At 41.5% G+C, this 15,775-nt stretch overlaps 1 protein-coding gene and 1 non-coding gene across 8 annotated transcripts in view; both read right to left on the bottom strand.

Annotated features, from left to right (window-relative positions):
* NAP1L4 (nucleosome assembly protein 1 like 4) overlaps positions 1-15,015 on the bottom strand; it is a 42,137-nt gene extending 27,122 nt beyond the window's left edge. For 2 of the 7 annotated variants that reach the window (XR_003093672.1, XR_003093671.1), the window contains exons 1-6: positions 14,917-15,006; positions 11,157-11,217; positions 9,010-9,111; positions 7,927-8,068; positions 3,101-3,187; positions 729-859 (exon numbers count right to left, since the gene is read on the bottom strand). Coding sequence is in view for 5 of the 7 variants with exons in the window: in XM_025202146.1 (XP_025057931.1) it covers positions 729-859; positions 3,101-3,187; positions 7,927-8,068; positions 9,010-9,111; positions 11,157-11,217; positions 14,917-14,962 (569 nt within the window). In the remaining 2 variants the exon portion in view is untranslated. Of the gene's footprint in view, positions 1-728; positions 860-3,100; positions 3,188-7,926; positions 8,069-9,009; positions 9,112-11,155; positions 11,218-14,224; positions 14,286-14,916 lie in introns of those variants that run through there. The other 5 variants (XM_025202146.1, XM_014519175.2, XM_025202147.1 and 2 more) reach the window with 5 other exon arrangements.
* Positions 2,655-2,788, bottom strand: LOC112550012. The gene has a single exon (XR_003093674.1). It is a non-coding gene; the product is annotated as a small nucleolar RNA SNORA54 (small nucleolar RNA).
* Positions 15,016-15,775: the final 760 nt, after the last annotated feature.

Here is a 15,775-nt window from a genome sequence, read left to right as displayed (position 1 = left end):
GAAAGAGAATCTGAATACACAATACTTAAGAAAAACAAAACTGTACCTTATTGGTTTGTTTCAAAACAATGGCCTAAACATCAAAAATAGTAGGTTACTCAAAAGCTTTTAGCTGAAGTTCTGAGGTTGAGATACAAATGCTGGAAAACTAAATCACAAGCATAATTTGCCAAATTCTTATTTTTAAAACTTATTGCTGATGTTAAAGTAGTATTGTTCCCATCTAATATTAATATACTGGAAAATGAAATCTTTGGTTAGCTATCGGTTTAGCAGTGGAATGAATAAAGTTAACATTTTGGAATAATCTCGTGACAAAAAGAAGTGTTCAGGTAACTTCCATAATGACACTACACTGTTAAATTACAACATCTCTGTATTGTTTGGTTTTTTTAAACCTACTCAAGATGTCTTCATATAAAACTACCTACCTATTCTTTATGAAATAAGGTGGCAAAAATCAAAACAGAAACAGTTGTTGTGAGCAGTATGTGATATGTTTTAACAGGAGACAGAACTTAATGAAATACCAGTTCTCAAATAATATGTCTTTTCAAACTTTCCGTTGTCTGTACTTGATTATTGCTGTCTTCCGCAAGTATTTTATTTTAAGGCAACTTTATTCTCAAAAAACCTCACACTTCATGTACTATCTATTAAAAGGACAGAAGGCATAATTTTATGCAAAATGGTTAAAAGTAAATACTGCCAAGGGGAATTTTCTTACCTGTACTAATTCGCTTAGCATATCTACATTTCTAAAGATTGTATACCAGAAGTCTGGAATTCCTTTGGGGTTTGCCTCTTCTGTTGCTGCTGCTTCTCTCTCTTCTATTACTACTTTATTTTTCAGGTCTCCCTAGGAAATACATGCAGAAATATTTAAGAAAAAAAAAAAAATCACAAACTCTTAATTTATCAAGTATCTGAATCCTGTTCAATTTGTAAAACTTGTTATTTGGAACTTTATTTAGCAATAATTGCAATGACTGCTTTGGATTAACACTTACAGATGAAGTCAAATGGAGATAACAGTTTGAATACTTGTCAATTTTGAAATACATGCACCGCTGCTAATTTAGTATTCAACCCTTTCAATTCACTTGGAAATCTTGCCTACCAGATTTCCAGGTTACTATATTCTGGGTTTTTTTTTTATATATATATTAAAAAAAAAAATTAAAACCCAAGGAATGCCATGGGCCTAGAACCAAACTTTTTTTTTTTTTTTTTTACTAACTATATTATGCCAATTGTGAAGTCTACCTTTCTTCCTCCCCAAAAGAATCATAAAAAAAAAGCAACAGAACTAGACCACTTGCTCTACTTATATGTAGGATTAACTAACAATCAGGCCCCCTTCGGTGGGGACTTCTGCACTAGCATCATTTTTATGCACATTAAAATATCAACTAAAAATATTTTCTAGCGCGGTTTTTATTTTAGTATTTTTAGCACATTAATCCTTTTGGTCCTTCCCTTGGTTATTTGAGTCTCCTGTGGGATTTTGTAAAGGTAACAGCAGTTCAAGGTCTGTCTGTAGTTACTAACTTATATTCAGGATAAAAAACAAGTAAACCTGTTTTTCCTAATGCTTATCCTGAAAATGCGGTGGGCCTGACATTATAACAACCAGCCCCCTAGTCCTCACACTTTCACTTGCCATGCTCCATCTAGAATTTAAAATTAATTCACTAGGCAGAAATGGTCTTTCCAAGACTTCTGTGAAGCATTCTGCAAAAAACTTTGCTGCTTTAAGAATTAATCAGAGATGAGGATATAATAATGAGACGTACCTATGGAATATGCAATACAGGCTCAGAGGGACAACTTCAGTCTCCAAATACAAGAAAACAAGGAATTCAGAGTGGGATTTTATTAATGTGTCCCCCAGTGAACACTAAAGAAAAACAGGCTTCTACTATGAATTAATATTTTGCTGCTTTTCTGCCTACCACTAGGTGGCAGCAAATACACTTATAAACTGCCTCCAGAAAACAGAGATGAGAATTATGAGTAAAGAGCAGGGAAGCAATACATTTAATGTTTTTGGCAATATTTAAAACAGTCTGCAAGAGTAATTGCTGTATTATTATGCAAATATAGGCAGATAAGAAGTCTCAGACAACAATACAAACTCAAATTGCTTGCAGGCTGCTGGAAGTTACTGAAAGTGGTCCTCAAGACAGGCTGGCAACTTCTGTTAACTGTTGCTACTCATCCGCTAGGTTAGAAACCTTGTCGGTGCACGTGGTAATACTGTGGGTTATCAAAAAACATCTAAGTAGTAAAAAACAAAGAGGGTACTATTTGTGTTGAACTGAGAAAAACTAAAAACCTGAAAACAAGGCAAAGGAGACAGCATGAAGAGCAAGGCAACCATTTAAAACACCTTGCTTACACCAGAAAGATGTCAAACTTTGAATGTACCCAGTAAGTGAAATATAAAGAAGCTATATATTTAGGCAAGCAGGTTTTTAGGTCTCTTATTAGGCTCTTTATAAAATGTAATGTTTTCTGTTGAACAGAGAGTACATAAAAATCCAACTGCCATAATCATTTCTACTAGAGTAAATCCTACTCTATAAGGAAACGTGCTAGGAAGTTATAAGATAGAGACTTACCAAATCTGTATTTATAACTATACAAGCCAATTGTATCCCCCAAAATAAAGAGGGTCAGACAGACAGATGAACAGTCCACCTTCTGTTACTTCAGGGATTTAATATAGCACTGGAATGGAACCCATTAGCAGGAGGATACTGCGAACAGGTTACGAACAGTGCAAGCAATGACAGGCCACGGTCATCAAACAGTATCGTTCACTATGTAATTCAGTATGTGTGCTTCTCAAGTTTTAAAAACCAAATACGTACCTTTAAAATCTGAGGATTTTTGTAGAAGTGAAAATGTAAAATATGAATCACTGAATAAAGTATGTATTCCTGATGTGGAAATCTGATTACCCCAATAGCTCTTTACATGTCTGATAGAAATGGTATTTTCAAGATACAAAACTTTGGCTACTTATTTTTGTTTATAAAAGATTTGATGAACCAGTATTTATTTCCAAGTCAACCATTATCTAATTTTTACTCACAGCTAGTTTTTCTTCTTCCTCATTTTCACTGTGCCATTCCGACTCTGCATCTGTAGGTTCAGCTTCACCAGTGATAAATTCCCTTCTCTGCAAAAGAAAGTGATATGTTTAATGGAAAAAGGTACTAAAGGCTCCTCCAGGCAAGTTATCCATGTTAATACAGAAGACTAGACAAAAATATTGAATGTGCTATCTTCAAATAAAAAATGACTTCTCATAACTTATCAAAAAGCAAGGAAAAGAGTGACCCATGAACAAGGATACACATCCCTGACTTTGAAAGTAACAGACTTGCATGTTGTAAGGGTGGTCACTACATCTATTAAACCAAGGGTATATGCCGAGTGTCCCTGGGGCTGATCAGTAGTCCAGACCAGGACTGGCCTCCTGTGGAGCAATCACAGCACCAGGTCCAGGCAACACACCAGGTCAGGTAGGGTGTGGCATGGAGCTGTACCACCTCTCCTGTGACATGCAGCACATGCAGCCAGTCCAGCCCTGCATACCACAAGCAGCACACAATGGTTCCAAGGCTCACTGTGCATATGGATCCCAGTGTCAGTATGGGCTGGATTTGATGCTGCACACAACACAGGGGTGCACACGCTGCATGTGGTACCCTGGACCAACACACTGTGCTGCCTGCAGCATGGGATCCAACCCTCACGCTGCATGCAGCTTGTCTACCCAGGGGCAGCGCAGAGGGTTGGTCCAGGTCACAGCTCCACAGTCATGATCAAGCCTGTGAGTTATGTTTGACAACCCTGCATTAAAGAGTAAGCTTCATAAAAAAAACAGAGCACAACTAAAGTTATTTACACATTTAAAAGTAAGAATAAAAGAAAATGAGGTCTACACTTTCAGATAACTGCAAACAAGAATTACAGCTAAAAAAAACAACACAAGTTATCCCTGATAGTTCTGATAATTTATGGTTTGCTTACTTTGAACATATGTAATACCATCTAACAGTTTTGCTGTTCCTGTCCCTGTATAACTCCTCTGCTAAGGAGGCCTTTCTACAACAGGAGAGCAGTTTGAGAGTCAAATCCCTTATGCAGAGCAGAGTAGGAATAAAAAGTTCACCTTTGCACCAGAGTAACTGCTCAGTCTAGGTTAGCAACAGTAGAACAGTATAAAGGCTAAGCTGTAACAAACCCAAGGGTTGAAAACCAGCCACAGATCCCCAGGGCTAATCCCTTCACAAGCAGGAAATAGAACCGATTCAAGATCACCATCCCAGTTCTCTACCACCAGAGTAACTCAGTGGTACAGTTCTCCCTGGATCAGATTCTAGCAATGCTGCAATGTAGCCAACAATACACCCAATTATTTGGACATATCTATAAGAATATTAGAAGCAGGACTGTTTTACTAGTCAGTTTCAAACAATACAAGATCATTGTTCGTAGCAGGCCACAAATTAACATATATGTTTAATTCAGTTAGCACTGTCGCTCCTTACAGAGCATGGTGCACACGCCAATGAGTTCGTTGATGGCTGCCGTGTCCGATGCATGAGTGTTTAATACAGTCAGTAAAAATAAATCAGCCTATAATCACCTCTCTCAATTATGTGGTATCAGAGTGATATTGTAGCCCCGACAGACAAGGAATTACAGCAAAAAGGAAAGATTTCTGTAGACAATTATCAGTGTGCAGGGCTGGCCAAGGGCAGTGCTGGCCCCCAGAGCCAAATCCTGGGGTGCACAGGTGAGGTGGGAGAACAGGGGGGCTCAGTGATCTAAATACAATTTGGTTATCACTCTTAAAGCCCAAATTTTGCCCAAAAAAATGCAATTTGATTAGCTAAAGAAAAGCCAATACATAAAAAAGAGGAATTCTTGTGTTAATAACAATGTTTGCCTCCTTCATGTAGTTTAGTTTATACCTTAGAATATCAGCACCTTCCTGAAAAGGAAAAGGATCTCTTTTGCTACTTTTTTTTAAACATAAAACAAGAATAAATCTAGTTTAACACTGTCATCCGTTAATGTTTTTAGAAACACTAAAATAAAGCAACTAGGAACTTGACCAGTTGCTGAACTTCACATGTAACGTAGTTCAAAAACTCTGCCCACTGTATCTTTTTACACCAGTAAGAAATTGTTTGGGAATCAGAAGGATTATCCATGTAGTGCCTTTTTCATGACGTTGTGAAACATGGCATTTTGGGGGGTTTTCTTTGCATTTTTCCTTTTTTAAATAGGATATTTTATTAGCCTGTGTATGTACCACACCCTACAGAAGACTTGACCAACTGACTATAGTGCTCAAATAATTGTATCCATTTCAATAAAGGTTATTAGATTAGCTAGTATACTATTACATTAATACTTCCAATAAACAGGCGACATGACCTCAAGTATTGTAGTTAATGCATTAAAAGAAGGGAAAAAGAAAAAAAAAAAAGAAAAAAGGGGGTGTTTCACACCACTCTCCAGCAACTGCTCTGTGACCAACTAAAGCAGCAATGTAACTCACTCAATTTTTAAAAACAAATACATACCTTTAAAATCTGAGGATTTTTGTAGAAGTGAAAATGTAAAATATGGATCAGTTTGAACCACTGAATAAAGTATGTATTCCTGATGTTAAAATCTGATTACCCTAATAAGCTCTATACATGTCTGATAGAAATGATATTTTCAAGATACAAAACTTTGGCTAGTTATTTTTGTTTGATGGTATAGTTGTTCCCGTCTGTAACCTTAGACCAGGGGTGGGCAATTATTTGGGCTGGACAGCCACTTACAGAGTTTTAGCAAGCTGTTGAGGGCAGGGAGAGAGGGCGGGGTGCTGACCTGGCCTCAGCCCCCTCCCCCCATCACAGCTGTTTACACTGTGGAACCCACACCCATGGCAAGGTATGGACAGGGAGTAGATTGCAGCTCTGCCCTGGGCCCCAGCCCCGAGCTGTCATTGCCCTGACCACCCACCCAGTTCCTGGACAGTTCCCCACCTGCCCGTAGCCTCATCCCATCCACTAGGGCTGTGTGGAATTTCAGCAGCCGTTTCAGCACCTGAAACACTGAATCCGAATCGAAACGGAAGATTCAGAAATATCTCCGAAACAAAATGAAGCATCCAAAACGTTTTGGAAATGTTTTGGAAAATTTCAGAGGACCTGGGGACCATATATAAACTCACTAGGGGGGGGGGGGACCAGAAGGGTTTGGAGGAGACCTGGTTTCCCCTAGCACCCACCGGGATAACAAGGAATAACGGCCACAAGTTGTTGGAGAGTAGGTTTAGATTAGACATCCATAAGAACTACTTCACAGTCAGGGCGGCTAGGATCTGGAACCAACTTCCAAGGGAAGTGGTGCTGGCTCCTACCCTGGGGGTCTTTAAGAAGCCGCTTGATGCCTACCTGGCTGGGGTCATTTGAGCCCAGTTTTCTTCCTGCCCAGGCAGGGTGTCGGACCTGAAGATCTAGAAGGTCCCTTCCGACCTTACTTCTATGATTCTATGAGAGTTTTGAAGCCGGATTTGCGGGGAAACAGCTGTACCCTGCTGTCCTGCCGTGTGACCCCGCTCCGCAGGGAGCAGAAATCCACAGCAGGGGCCTCCTTGCTGCCACTGCCCACCCCACGCTGCCCCAGTGACCCGGGGCTGCACGGGGTGGGCAGCGGTGGCGAGGAGAGCCCCAGTACAGATCTCTGCTCCCTGCAGAGCCAGGTAATGCAGCAGGAACCAGCACTGCCCTGCCGTGCGACCTGGCTCTGCAGGGAGCAAAGATCCCCGCCAGGGGTCTCCTTGTTGCCGCTGCCCACCCTGAGCAGCCCCACATCCCCAGGGCAGCGCAGGGTGGGCAGCAGCAGTGAGGAGACCCCCAGTGCGGATCTCTGCTCCCTGCGGAGCTGAGTCATGCGGCAGGGACCTGCAGGCTTGCTAGCCATTCTGTGCCACTTCCTTGCCCCACGACCCAGTGTGACAGGAATCAGAGATTCACGTGGGGTCTCCTCACCTGCACAGAGAGCATAGGCCCTTCCCCTCCCCCCGATGAGCCACCCACGGCCCCGTCCTGCTCCCCACTGGGGCTGGGCAGTAGTGCTGTGTGAAGCTTCCCTTGCAGCCCGTTCGAAACAGATTTGGAGGTTTGACAGAGCCTAATCTCTGAAACAGATTCAGCCAAAACGAAATGACAGAGATCCAAAATGAATCGCTGTCCTCTGAAACGGCTGAATCCAAAAGCAAATCGAAACAGTCGTTTCGCACAGTGCTACCATCCACCTGGCTGAGCACACTGTACCCACGGGGCTCCAGGGCCAGTCTCCAAAGAGACCACACCTGCCCACACCATCCAGCGCCCCTGGCAGCGGGTGCAGGGCAGATGGGCTGGGGTGCTGGGGCAGCAGGACCAGGCCTGGTGGCAGCAATACACACAGGAGCCAGAAGCATAAGGGCAGAGATGTATTTTGCCCACTCCCATCTTAGACTGTGAGAAAAAAAAGCCACAGAGAAACTAGAGTTTGGACGACCAGTCTAGATTCTCTAGATCAAGAATGGCTAACTTGCAGCACAGGCACCATGGCATGGGCAACTTCTATGTAGCACATGGCAGACTGGTGAGAGGACAGGCCACATGGTGGTAGATAGGGCAGGGAGCAGAAAGCAGAGCAGCACATCAGGCAGAGAAAAGGGAACAGATCAGTACTCAGACAGGGTGGGAGGCTAATTTGTGGCACATCTGCCAAAAAGGTTGGCCTCCACTGCTCTTCATAGCCACAGGCAAAATTAAAGGGAAAGGTACAAAATAAGTTAAAGATTAAAATCAAAACTACAGACAGAAATAGTTAGCAAAAGATTTAGTGTCTTCCTACCTTGTCAAAGAGAGGCTCATACAGGGCTGCATATTTTCTCTCTAAATCATGAACTTCTTCATAGAATTTAGCTTCTATATGGGCACATTGCACCTGGAGCTGTTTCAAGGCATCAATTCTTCTTTTCACTGCTTTTGGTAAACTAGAAACAAACAATTCTAAGTCTAAAAGGTTAGCTATTTCACCATCATAGGATATTCACTGTGAATTACCCTGGTGTTAATCACACAGAGGTTTGGTGTGCTAATAGAAGCCATGCACATTTCTTCAAAACCCATTTCAAAGTCTGAAAAGAATCTTTTCCTACCCATGTTTTCCTCAAAGATGTTATCTTCCATTCCACCATTCCCTCCCCTGTATTTCAAAAGAGCTGAAATTAATATCTTTGTTTATACCCAAGTTTATACAACAAGAGTTAACTCGCCTATGGGAAATAAAATGGTGCATTTAGTAGTGAAAAGAAATATAGATATAGACAAAAATTGCACACACACACTGCCATCATTATTTTCAACTGTTAGAAGTTTATATAAAATAGCTGGCATCCTTCCAACATGTAAAAAATAAGCAAAAGTCTTCAAACAGAGATGCCCAGTTGTGGACCCCAAACTAAGAAAAACCCCAGAACCCAAAACCAATACAAATCAAGCCTTCCAAAACTTGTTAGAACAAACTGAGTCAGTTTCAAAGCAAACCCTGAAGTAGGCTGAACAAGAAAAGAATATTAGAGGTGAATAAATTTCAAAACGAGTCGAAACCTTCACTCTATCCAGCTTGGTGGCCCTAGAAAGAGCATACATCCTGATGGGGAAGGAAGCAGAAGAATAGCTGCACTGTCAGATAAGTGATCTGAAACCCAATTAAGTCTGATAAGGTATCAAACCATGTGAAGTTAAAGAACCAAATACTAAATTAAACCAACTATATTCTTTTGGTTGGGACATCAGATCCAAAAACTACCTTTGCACTGCACATTACAGAGGCAATATTCCTTTCTCAGCCGTCTCTGTTCCCCTTTATCTCACCTAAAAAGTCAGCCTTCTAATTTTTTTGTCTTGTATTATTAACATGCCCAGTACTTACGTTTCAATATAGCTTGAAGGAGTGTGAGATGTGTTATCAAGTCGCTCTTGGAGAGCTGCCAGGACTTGTGGATTTTGCATCACTTGATCTGCTAGCTTTTCTAAAAAAGGACATGCAATAAAATCTGAATATATTTGGAGCAAAGTGATGCTCTATTACAGATTTTTATTTTTGGTACTGTCTGCACACGTCCACATGAGAGACTGACCACACAGTAGCCCAAGACCACTGCACTGTAGTGTCACGTGGCAGAAACTGATGAGACACTACTGCACAGTTCTCAGGCTACTGCGCAGTCAGCGTCACAAAACAGCCATTCTTCAGCACTACCATGCAGTAAGGCAGGTTATTGTGCAAGTCATTTAGTACTTGTTTATCCAAGCACTAAATGACTGCGCAGTAACGACTGCACAGTCAGTGTCTCGTACAGACATGGCTACTAAGCATTTCTGTTTAACTTTTGAATTGTAACTAGTCATTTTATTACTGAACTGTTAGCAGCAGCAGTACTGGCTCATTTTTCAAACACAGAAGCAAGACAAATGAGCAGATGAATGAATAAGGAAAAAAAGTGTACAAGGATACCAAGTGAATCTTCCACTTGGGATACCTGTTCAAACCTTGTCACTAAGGCTCACAGCCTGAGTATGGCATCAACGAATTCACCACTTCTCCCTGCAGTCCCAGCTGGCAACTAAAGCATCCCAACTGCCACATTAGCCCCAGCTCTTGAGCCATCCATAAACTGGGCAGGGAGGGAGGAGAAAAGATCACTAGCACGGCCAACAGCAAGATGATCTTAGTAGAAAACTACATGTAAAAAGCTTTTCCACCCTTGTCCTCATCATTGTATTTATATTATTTACAAAAAAAATTACATCTTATTTACCCAAATCCAACACAATGCCCCTTCTCCCCCCACCCCAAAATCAGCCTGGGAGGAGAGAGAGTGCCATATCTTGGATACAAGTACCACCCCGGGCAGGAAAGCAACTCAGCTTTGACCCTGGGCCGAAGCCAGAGCTGAGCTGCTGCCTGCTCCAAGCTGGAATGGCTCAGCTGAAAGGGAAGGGATATGCAGGTAAGGGGAATGAAGGGGAGACTGCAACCTGCCACCTCACCTTTTGCCTTCCCCCCAACCCCTCCCACAGCCAGCCCCGCCCCCTTATGCAGCTGGCTTCTCCCACCTTACTTTCTGCTCCGGCTCCAGTTCCTGTCCCTCCAGCCCTGACCTGGCCTAGCCAGGAACTGCCAACCACTTCTCTCTGGCTGGGCTAAGCACGGTCACTACGGATGCTGAGTCCCCCAGTCAGGAGCAGAGCTAAGGCAGCAGGTCATGGGAGGGGTCACAGTGTGAGGGGCAGGGACAGGCAGCAGGGGACAAGGGAAGGGTCTGCCCTGCCCCCCACCACTGCTGCTTTCCCTGCCATAGCAGTGAGGGAAGGAGCGGAAGCAATTTAAGACAAGCTTCCACTAATTCAAAAATTCTATATATGGAAAATTTTTCATATATAGAATTTTTGAATTGTATATAAAAAATTGGGGAGGGTCATCTTAAATTCAAAATAATCCTGGATTTGAGTAAATACAGTATGTCAAAAGGACATTAAGATCACAAAAGTCAAGCACCCAAGTTTGGCAATGTGAGAATTCAGGTCGTCTGTGTAACCAGAGCCCCTTGCATTGACATATGACACAGACTACTTTAATTTGAAATTTATATTCAGCCAGAGGCCCTTTGCAACTTCACCAAAAGATATTCTCTGGCAAAGGCACTTCATGCATGTTTAAAAACCCCAAGTATGAAAAAACAGATGCACATAAAAAAATTGACCATTTACTAGTGTTCTCTAATTATTTTCACAATTAAAACTGAATTAGCTGCTTTCCGCTCAACTCTAAAGCCTTTGCTGCTGACCACACTAAAAATGGAAAAGTGTTGAACCAGAAGTTATTTGCGAGAGTGCCATGAGCAAATAAAAGAACCTGACATAAGTTCATCTGGCAAATGTCCATCAGCCCAGGAAGTACACGTATGCGATTTCAGATGTGCTGAAACTTATTAATATTAAACTACAAAATATTTACAAGACACAGAATGCTTACCACCCTCAGCAGAATTCTGCAGTTACTTTTTACACTTTACCTTTTTTGTCACTTGTATTTTTAGCAGCTTCCACAGAATCTGAGGCAGCATCTTCTGTTTTACTAAAAAAGTAAGAGTCAGATTCATACACTAGAAAGAATCATGACTTTGATATAAAGCTGTCACTACAGCCAGACAAAAAAAAAAAAAATCATGAAAATATCTGACGTTATTTATGAAACGATGACATTATAAAGTAGGATATGAAATAAACAAACATCTAAGCAGGCAGATCCCACTAAAGCAGTGGTCCTTTTTAGACTCAAGGCACCCCTTATAAATTGCCAAATTAGTTTTAACACTCATTTTTGTCTACAGAAAAATAGAGCAATTTTTTTGTTGCAAAGAACTTAAAGACCACAACAGGGCATAATGTATTTAACTCTATGGATTCCTGTTGGACATCTCTAGGTTTATTTTATGAAACATGCTTGCACACCCAACAGTGCTAACATTGCATGGCACCTACGAAAGGATCTTGAAGAACCCCAGAGTGATGCAACACCATAGTTGAGAATCACTGCTCTAAAGGATTTTTTTTGGCCATCAATGTCTTTAGATGCCTAAAACCGGAGTGAAAAGAACTAGCTTGATTTCTACAAGGAGTAACCAAGGGAGCTGTATAGTCAGCACCTGATTTTGGAGACAGAAATTTTTACATGTACTGAACAAACACTGAGTTGTAGCCAGTCTCCCCTGGAGAGGCAGATGCAGGTACCTGGGGCACGTACATGCCCAAGACTCATTTTCTTTTCCTGCATCACAGAGACAAATACAGAGTCTGGGATTGAAGGGCAAAAAGAGATGGATACTATTATTCCAGTTTGTCAGCTGCCATTTCCACACCAATTTGTATCAATAACGAATGTATTCAGATGCAATCCCCAGTCCAAGCTGCTTTTTATATTTCCATTTCAAAAAATGGATTTTTTGGGGTTCCCAATTTTTCTTTTTTGGGCCATTTCTCTCTGACCTACTAACTCCTATTTTTATGGCATAGTTTTAATAATTTTGGTGGCTAAGGCATGTTTATTTTTAAGCATTTCTTTCTATTTTTATCTATTCAAATTTTCAGGATTAAGCTTAATTAAGGGGGTAGGGGGCAGGAAATTTAGTAAAATTTAGACAGAACTCCCCCTCCCCCACCCCACCCCCAATTATTAGTGCTGTTTAAAACCGCCAGCTGCAACAAATGTAACCAGAGACCAGAAGAGGACAGTAGCACTCTGGAGCTCTGGGAATATGGGGAGAGGCAGCAGTTACCCAGCCCAGGGTGGGAAACAGCTCCCTGTGGCCCCTTAGAGGGTGAGCCCTGTCTGGTGGGCACTGGTGGCAGGGCAGCCTGATCCACTGACAGCCATGGCCTCCAACCCCTCCCAGCAGCATGGGGGCAGTGGCTGGGTCCCAGAGGCACCCTCATGCATCCAGCCCTGATCCTGCAGGGGCCAAGCCGGGCTCACTGGGAGTTTGGCACCCACTCCCCAGCTGGGACCCGGACAGAGTGACCAACCAGCAATACCAGGCTCCCAGCTTCCAAAAGCCATGCCCCTCCAACGCCCAGCTTCAGGTACAGCCTTACACGCATGGTCCCAGCTCCTGCAGCATCCCCTTGAGCTGCTACCAGAGAAGCAGCGTGCAGGAGGCATAGCCATGGCTCCCCCCACCCTGCCTGGGTGAATCCCATCAAACCTATCCATGGGGTGAGTAGCTGGGTAATCCAAGGAAAGTGCTCCTTTCCCCAGCTACAGTGCTTTGACAGATGGTCTCTAAATCAGTACTTTAACTAGTCCCATCAGAAACACTACTCTGATGCAATTACCTCTCTTGCAGCATGGAAGCCATTTCCTTTCATCTTGCATGTTTATTAAGTTAGAGAAAGGGGGCATTCCAGGTTCTCACAGCAATAAATGAAATTCCACTACAAGTCTTGTGGACTACAAACCACCATGATTATAGATCTATTTTTGTGCTGGTTTCTTCAAAAACAAAACTTCAAGCAATAGAGATAGACCACATTCTCCACAACCATAAAGAACACAAGGGCTTTGGAAAACCAGTAGTACTTCACCCCCAGTTAAAGTCTGTGTCACAAGGTGCCCCCATCTTTCCAGTTAAAAAGATAAGTGATCTCTGAGACCATGATATGGCTTCCTTCTATAAGATCCATGGAAAATGGCAAATTTGGAAAAACAGGACATGACTGCTCTTATTTAAGGACCACAGGAGCTCAGGATTCAAACTGTTACAGAATTGGTGAAACAAAGTCTACCTGAACCAAGAAAATAGGAGGTCACAAGCAAATGAAGACCAGGAGCAGTTCAGCTGGAATTCACAGACCACTTTTGGCCTTGTAAAACAAGACTTTTTACACAACAATACAGAAAAACGGATTATCCAAAAATATCTCTAGGATAGTATATTATAACAGCAATAGCATCCCTGTGATGCCTGTCTGAAACTCTAGATATGTACCAATTCCTATATTAATTTTGGGATTATTTTGAAAGTTAACTTTAAATTATTCAAAATTGAAGTCAGGGTTTGTCCTTATATAAAAATAACCTAAAAAAAAAATCCCAACAACTCTTGCTCTGAGAGGTATGCTGGTTGTAAAAGTCCTTCAAATTCCCCAGCAAAGTAGGGTCTCACAAACACAAAGGGTGACCAAAATAAACAAAAGCTGTTGATGTGCACAATACAGACTGTTCTCTATTAAGGGTTCCTCTATTTTTCACACATTTTCTTATGAGAGGAAAATCTTGCAGACCACCTTCACACCTATCCATGCTGTGGCTTAACAGCACCCTTTGACAACTACAGCAACTGTTTACAGAGAAAATGATACAAGAGAGGTATTTTACCTGGCTTTAATGAAATTTAGCTAACTGATACAATAACAAGGCCATACCATTTGAATGGTCAGCAAATAATTCCCAGGCAACCCGTAGTTTATGCAGCAAAATTTGAAAATTGCTGAAATTACTCTATGAACTCACTCTGAGTTCAAATGAGAGAGAAGCAAGTACAACTACAACTTAAAAAAACAAACAAAAAAAAAACAAAACACACCTCTCTTTTCTTTGTCATCAACTAGATGCAATTTCTCATGGCAGTGTGTTCTGATGCTTATATTGCATCATGCCATACCACCACAAACATGGGCATTTACATGAAATATAAAAATTTTAAAATTAGAGCATCAGCTTTGCAATGCTTTGTTATTCCTTAATCATATTTATTAACAAGTTTATTGGTACCTAGATAAAGGAATCATTCTGGTTGCCAAACCCACACAGAACCAGATTTGCATTAATCATTAAAAAGAGTTTCTAAAGAAATGAGTGAAAGTCTAACCTTCAGTCAGTACTTTTCTCTAACTGGAAAGGAATGCCCTAATTTCAACCAGCGTGGCAGTTTTTTTTATTTAAAAACCCCAAAGCAAATAACCTCAATAGCAAGGTATTTTACCAACAAGCTGAAAAAGTGATAGCACTACTACTTAAACTACTCTGTTGACCATCTTTAAAATGGGCATTCCCATAACTAAAGATAAACTAAGATAGTTTTTCAGTATACTTAAATTCTATGAATCATTTGTTCTAACCTGGGTAACCCAAAATGTCAGACATTATGCTATTTTTTTTTTGCTTATCCAGGTTTAGCAAGGTTATCTTTACCCAAGAAAGTACCACATCTGGAAACTTCCAGCAAGTGGCAATATTAATTTAAAGCAGATACAGAATAAAAGCAGTCCAACTTACCTGTTATCTGCCATCTGTGTACTTGTATCCGCCTGCAAGTTAACATTAAAAAAAAGTTTAGAAAACTAAAATACTGTTAAATTCTCTTGGACAAAAGTTTCCAAGTAACTGATTAAAATTGACGGATGCCTGCAGTAATAGCTGAAGTATACCAACTATGTCTTAGCAGATTCTAATAGCCATAAGCAGGAACTCTCATACTACACATATTTCAGTGGAAGTTACTTATACCAAGTATCATCTGAATTTTAGTTTGTAGGTAGAGGTGCTCCAACACATCGGCCTGATATTGGTTCACCGTCAATATAAAGAAAATGAACTGCATCAGAAATCAGCTTGATGTAGCCAATAATGTCTCTGATAAATGCCTCATGCATGTATGCAGCCAGAGTAGAATGTAGACAGTGAGGAGCATAGCCCAGCAGCTTGGAGAGCTGCATGCAGCTGGTAAGTCTGGTGTGGTGGAGGGAAAGGGACTGGGGGTGCAGATCAAGGTTCCTGTGGTGAGGGAGAGAGTGGGATTGGGGTTGGGGCAGGTGCTGCCCAGTTCGGGCAGGGCAAAGCAGAGCGGGACACAGGATGGAGCCACAGCTTGTCCGGAGGGCACGGGGGGAGGAGGGGTGGCTCCCACTGCTGCCATGGTGTTCCTAAGTGGCTGTTTCAGTTATTGGGAGAAATGCTGCTGGTAAAAGGCTGTTGCTTTTATCAGGTCCAGCTGCACATGGGTTTCAACAGTATTTTAGCTTGAAATCTGTTCTTAAGGCATCATAAAACATGAGCTATATACACTAAAAATAACCAAGTTTAGGTATGTTAACAATATGATCTTGTACTGATAAGTAACCTGCCACAAAAAGAT

The sequence above is a fragment of the Alligator sinensis genome, unplaced genomic scaffold (genome assembly GCF_000455745.1).
Source record: "Alligator sinensis unplaced genomic scaffold, ASM45574v1 scaffold983_1, whole genome shotgun sequence".
NCBI classification, from domain to species: domain Eukaryota; kingdom Metazoa; phylum Chordata; order Crocodylia; family Alligatoridae; genus Alligator; species Alligator sinensis.
Note: the sequence above shows the minus strand (reverse complement) of the source record. Positions and strands in the feature narration are given on the sequence as shown.